The sequence below is a fragment of the Leptosomus discolor genome, chromosome 13, assembly GCF_034619465.1.
Source record: "Leptosomus discolor isolate bLepDis1 chromosome 13, bLepDis1.hap2, whole genome shotgun sequence".
Taxonomy (NCBI): domain Eukaryota; kingdom Metazoa; phylum Chordata; class Aves; order Leptosomiformes; family Leptosomidae; genus Leptosomus; species Leptosomus discolor.
This window is the reverse complement of record NC_141403.1, coordinates 3,033,754-3,039,753: the sequence shown is the minus strand read 5'-3', so window position 1 is coordinate 3,039,753 and position 6,000 is coordinate 3,033,754. Positions and strand designations below refer to the sequence as shown.

The 6,000-nt window shown below is 50.6% G+C and overlaps 1 protein-coding gene across 3 annotated transcripts in view; it reads left to right on the top strand.

The window, feature by feature from the left end:
• Positions 1–941: 941 nt before the first annotated feature.
• Positions 942–6,000, top strand: part of TRAPPC8 (trafficking protein particle complex subunit 8) — a 53,733-nt gene continuing 48,674 nt past the window's right edge. For all 3 annotated transcript variants that reach the window (XM_086472485.1, XM_086472484.1, XM_086472483.1), the window contains exon 1: positions 942–1,098. In XM_086472485.1, coding sequence (XP_086328611.1) covers positions 942–1,098 — 157 coding nt within the window. The remainder of the gene's footprint in view (positions 1,099–6,000) is intronic.

Below are 6,000 nucleotides of genomic sequence, written 5' to 3'. Positions count from 1 at the left end.
GAAGAACCCACTCCAAACTGCTCCTGGGTCATTGTCCCCGTCACCACGGCTGGCTGCCGCCGGGTCACCTCCTCAGCCAGGTCACACGCGTCAAAGCAGGCCTTTGTGCACCCCGCTTTAAGAGGTGAACCTCGAAAACGACGCTATTTTGCACGATTTTCATTCCACGCATACAACAGAGGGACGGGGCCGCCAGAGAAACCCCAAACAATTCTCTTTTTTTAATAATAAAAACTCCAGAGCAGTTTTTCGGGTGTGTGTGTGTGTGTGTGTGTGTGGGAAGCACCAGTCCTGCACTAAACCCCGCTGAACTCTGCCGAACCCCCTCCCTGTCCCACCTTCCCCTCCTCCTCCTCCGCCTGCACCCCCTCCGCCAGGCCCTGCCTCCGCCGGCCCAAAGGCCGCCGGCCCCCGCCTGCCCAACCGCGGCGGTGGTGTCGGGGTGAGGCCCGGCGGGGCGCCTGACACCCCGAGCGCTGAGCCCCGAGCCCCGGTGCGGGGGCAGCGGAGGCCAAACGCCAGCCCCGGGCCTGCCGTAAACCGCGCTCCCGCCGCCAGGCCGAGCCCCCGGGGTAGCCGCCTTCCCGCCCCCCCCCCCCCCCCCCATCCCGGCCACCGTCGCCTCCCCCTTCCCGGCCGCTTCCGCCCGTGCGCGCCCCGCCCCCGGCCCCGCCCCTTTCGACCAATCACATGAGCGAGCGCGGGGGCCGCCGGGAGCGGGCGCTCCCCGAGGGGGTCGGCTGAGGCGCAACATGGCGGCGCTGCCCGGTTGCTGAGCGGTCGGTGGCCGCGGCGTCGGGACCGGGCGGCCGTGAGCGGGAGGCGCGGAGAGGCTCAGCGGCGGGTGGACGAGGAGGGGAAGAGCCGGTGGGGCCGGGCGGAGGAGAGCGGAGGAAGGTGGCGGGGCCGGCTCGGGCCCCCGGGCGGCGGCGGCGGCGGCGATGGCCCAGTGCGTGCAGTCGGTGCAGGAGTTCCTGCAGGACTCGTTCGTGCCCTTGGTGGCCGCGCTGTGCAGCGAGGAGGCGGAGAGGCTCACCCGCAAGAACAGCCTGAGCTTCGCCGAGCTGGTGAAGCCCTTCTGCCGCCTCACCTCGGAAGGTCGGTTACCGGGAGCGGAGCGGGACGCGCGGCTTGTTTACCTCGGGGCGGGGAAGGCGGCGCCGCCGCTCCCTTCCTCCCGGTCGCCTCCCGGGGTGGGGGGTGGGGGGCGAGGGGACCCGCCCGGCCGGGTGGAGCGGACCTGGTGCCCGCCGAGCGGAGACGGGAGGCGAGACCCCTTCGTCGGGGCCGTGGCGGCGGCCGCTCGGCCGGGTGTTGCCTGGAGCCGTGAGAGGCTTTGCGGAGGCCGGGGTTGTCCCGGGTGTCTCTTAATTTTATTCCATCGGCTCTTCGCTGTGGAACCTCGGAAGTCAGGCTTGTCCTGGAGACATCGCAGAGCGCACGGCTGAAGGGAAAGGTGGCTGTAAATGTAGCTCTTCCAAACGGATTTTTTTATTTCTTTAAAGTGACTTTGCTGTTGTCTGGCTAATTCCTGTACCTGACTCTTGCGGTAGGACTTGTTGGATTTCACACTTGTAGGGCTGTTACTGAAGTACGCAGTCGTTGAAAGTGTGGTCAGTCTTTCAGAAATGTTAATTGTAACTTCAGCTGAAAGTCCTGGCTTTCTCTCACCTGTGTTTTTACAGTGTATGTGTTTTGTTGACGTTTCTATGAGTAAAGACTGGTGCGAAGAGAAGGGTGGGAGTTGAGCCGGTTATATGGCGTAGGTGAAGTGACCATGTAAAATAAAATAGCAAAGCTGGAAATCGGCCACTTAAGAGAAACAATGGGATTCCTTTACTGTAGTGCTTTAACTCACTGTCTGGGGTGGTGTTTTTTTTTTTAAATTTGACTAAGCTATGCATTTCAAGCCGCTGCCCACCAGAATAGTGTGCAGGACAGCAGTTGGAGTAGAACCGCTCATCGCGATGGCAGCGCAGTGACGTTTGTCAGACTTGGTTTCTGACAGACGCTTCGCTCAGACTTCAGCCTCTTCGTGTCATGCGTTGAGGAAACGGTGCAAGAAAATGAAGCTTCTGCTGTCGCTTGAGTTAGATTTTTGCATTGCCATCATAAGGCACCAACTTAAAAGCTACTACACGTTAAAAATCTGCCTTAATTCTGTGGCGAGTCTTAATAACTTGTTAGCCATAACTTGTTTTTAAATGTTTTCCTTGTTGTTTAGCAACACTCATGAGCTGTGTGAGAATGCAGCAGAGATTAAAAATAATAAACGCAGAAGCTCACGTCCTTGGCGCTCTGAAGTTACCTAAACATCTCTGCAGGTGCTTTGGTGAAAGGCTTTCAAAACGCATCTTGCAAACACAACCAGGCAGGCTGTTCAAAAAGCATTCGCTGTGAAAAATAATTCTGTTGTTGCTTGGTTGTAACTGGTTTTGTTCCAGCTGTTGGGACAGTTAAGGAACTTGCAAACCTGAATCATCCTCGGTGTTGCCCGTGTAAATGCAGACCTCAACAGTTGATACTTATAAACGAAACTAGTCTTCACCTTCCTTTAATGAAGGATTTAGTTATGGCTGAAGATTAGACTCTCTTCCTTGATACAACATAAGCCTTTGAGCTTATTACTTGAGACACTGCACTGATGCTGACTCGATTTCTGCTTTCTTCTAAAAACTTGTGAAGGCAAGCTCTGCTGTTTGATGTTCCTAATTTTGTAGTTGGTTTTGATGTTTCTGTAACTGGTCTTCTCCGAGCTCCATCATGTGATAGTGTGAATGAACACCCTCGTGAACCGCATGATACAGTTCTAATTTCCTGGTTCTGCAGCTGTAACACACCTTTGAGGAGGCTCATCCTGGCTGTTCCGTGCAGGCTCCCGAACTTCGGCGCTCTGCACCCTGCTGTTCAGAACCCGCCCCCGCAGTTGGAGAACCAAGAAGCTGAAGCTTGGCACAGGGGGTTCTGCTGCTGCGCCGCGCTCTGTGCGGTTTATTTCACCAGGCCGGCAGCCTGGCTGCGGTTCTTCGCTCCAAGGGTGACTTCCTCTTCCAGCTTGATGGAAAAAAGGTCACTGCGTGCTCTGGGTAACTTCTTGTGGTGGAAGCCAGCGTGCCTGAGGGTAGGGAAAGCACTACCAGGTTTTTTCCTCAAGCAGAAGAGTAGCTCAGTGCAATAAAACTTCTCCTGAGTTGGTATAACTGTAAGCAGCTTCTCTAGCTCCAGGATTCGTGGCGCTCTGTGACAGGGAAACTTGCCTGGGGGAGTCTGTGGCGTAGTGACACTGGTAACTGCGTCCTGTGCGCCAGACCTGGGAACACGGGGTGAGTTCTGAAATTGCTCTGCCGTGACAGGTTTGACCAGGCTTAGCAGGAAATTTTTTCCCTGGTGCTTTTCATGTCCAATTAGGAGGAGGAGAGGCATGATTAGTGATCAGAATGTGGTGCACACATACCTCCCCCGCTGTGTGTTTCACTGCTTACAATTGTTTTGATGTCTTCACTTTTTAAAGCAGTTTTTCTTAAGGGAGCATGACGCGCTGTCCTTATTAACGCTCCTGTCTTTACTTAGAGACCATTTCATTGAACTTGTAGTGTAGAATGGGGTTGATTAGTATTTCATCTTTTCAGAAGTAAGCTGTCCCTTGTACTTGTGCAAAACGTTAAAGAACGTGTGTTACTTCCTGAACTCTTCTGTAATTTGAAGAGCTCAGTCGCTGTTTTGCTGCTGCATTTTGAGAGTCCCGTTACAATACGGGTTTTTCTCTGAAGTTCAGGATTTACGCAGCTCATGAGCCTGCTGAAGGCTGCGTGCTCATCAGCATTCTTCCTCGGAGAAGCAGTGCAGTTGTGAAACGGGTCTCCTGATTTACATGCAAAACAGTTTTGACACACAGAAAGTAGAAACTAAGCTGAGCTTTCCGCTGTGCGTGTGTCAAGTGTCCCTCACGTGTTAACTGCTTGGTTCTTCAGGCCAGTGTTAAACCACGTGCTTCCTGTGGCTGCTCAGGCCGAGGAGACCAGACTAGATCTGATTTAGAGCAGAACCCCACAAACATCCATAATGTAGCGGAGGGGGGTGGGCTGCTCTGCACTGATCAGTTTTAATACAATTATCAGTTTCCATCAGCAACTTGCTGATGGTGGTGTAGCCAAAAGTACCAATACAGCAAGCTGTGGTAGTAGGAAATCCTGAGCACAGGTTTCAAGTGCTCTGTGCTGTCACTTTTAGCTGCTCCACCTTCATGAGTAAGTCACTTTTTGTTACTGAAGGAGAAATGGTTGAAAAAGGGAGAGAACAACTTTACAGTTCTGACAAGTCTTGAGTTTAGAGGGAAACAAAAGCAAAACTCTCCCCAAACTTCCATTTTTCTTGGGTGAAGGAAACCAAAAGCATGTTGTGGATTTTATACCTTCACACTTACTGTCAAAGTGGCAATCTTTCTTAACTCCCGTGTTTGTTAGTAACAGTTGATGCCGAGGTTAACAAAGGTATGTATTGTATGGGTAGGTTTTCTTTAAAATAGCATCCTGTTTTTAAGGATCTTTAAAAATACTATCTGAACTAATACTACCTCGCTGGGAGAGAGAATTACAGTGTACACTTCAATTTGCAAGTGTCACTTTAAGATAGCCTTGTTGACTCTTAAACCAAAGTGTTTTATGCCTTAAAAAAAAGGAGAGCTTCTGATGACTGTATCTGATTCTAAGCCTTAAATATGTGCTGGAAATAAGCAGTTATAATGGGAGCACTGCATTTATTGGAGCTTAGTTTGGTGTTAGGAATTCCTTGTTCATGAGTATTTAAGTGAACATCTGAATATTTTCAACTTCTGATGAGAAAGATCTTATTCTAATATATGGTGCTACTCCCACTTTTGGCAAAATACTTTCTGAAAAGGTCTTAAGAACACTTGAAGGAAATGTATAACACTAGAAATTCTTTTATTAGGGTGAGAACTTTGGTGTTCCAAGTCAGTCCTTTATGTCAGTCCTTATCGTTGCCCGCATGCCAGAAATGTCATCTCTGCCCTGTACGGAGATGTGTTTGCTCTTCATGATTGTGGCTGTTATATTTGAGGAGAGACACCAAGGATGGCTGGTAGTGTTACAGCTGCGCTGGTAAGGGCAGACTGGTTTCTTAGTTGTTTGTCCCTCCCGCTTCCTTTACATTTGATCTCTTCAGTCACCACGTGGCAGCAGGGTTGATAGTTTACCTGTGTGATAAGATGGGGGGAAAAATATTCCACTCTTCAGCTTTCTGATAGAAGTGCCGAACTGGATGGGTTGAGTCTAGCCAGCGCAGTTGCCCTCCTCTGTGTTGATACAGCCTTATTATGAGGAACCAGTTCGGTCTGAAAGTTATTGCTGAAAAAACCCACAGATTTGTAGGTTGTTTTGGGCGGGATGAGCTCTCTGAACTGCTTCACTGTGTTTTCCCGTGAACTTCAGTGCTGGCTAAAGGGTGGGAGTGAGGGTGTGACTGAGGAGGGTAGAACTACGCCAGTCCAGACTAGGACTGCGATAGAAATCTGCTTTAACAGCTCAGAGTGTAAACACGTCTGGTGTGCTCTGGCTTGGGCTGCGGGGTTGTTTCTTCCGAAGAGGTTCGTGGCGAAGGCGTGGAGTGCTGTCTAGGCTGGAGGGGAGCGGAGGCTCAGTTTCAGATCTTCACCGTGTGAATCTTGTGGTTAGTTGCAAGAGGAGGAGAAGAACAAGAATTGTAACGTCTGAAAATGTCATGAATACTTTTTTCAAGAACAGATGGCTTGAGGGAGCGAGTTTCACAAAGACTCTACCAAGGGAGCTCTGCGTTTACGAGTCATGTGAAGCTCAAATTATCGGTTATGGTAAAACGTAACTTTGTAAGATGCAAAAGCGATTCCAGCCTAATCAAATCTTGGTGAAGAGATCACAGAGCTAGACCTTACGTGGAAAGGTGGGCCAGTTAAGTGTTTAAAAAAAAAAAATCCCCTACATTTTCTTTTGATTAATAATTTTT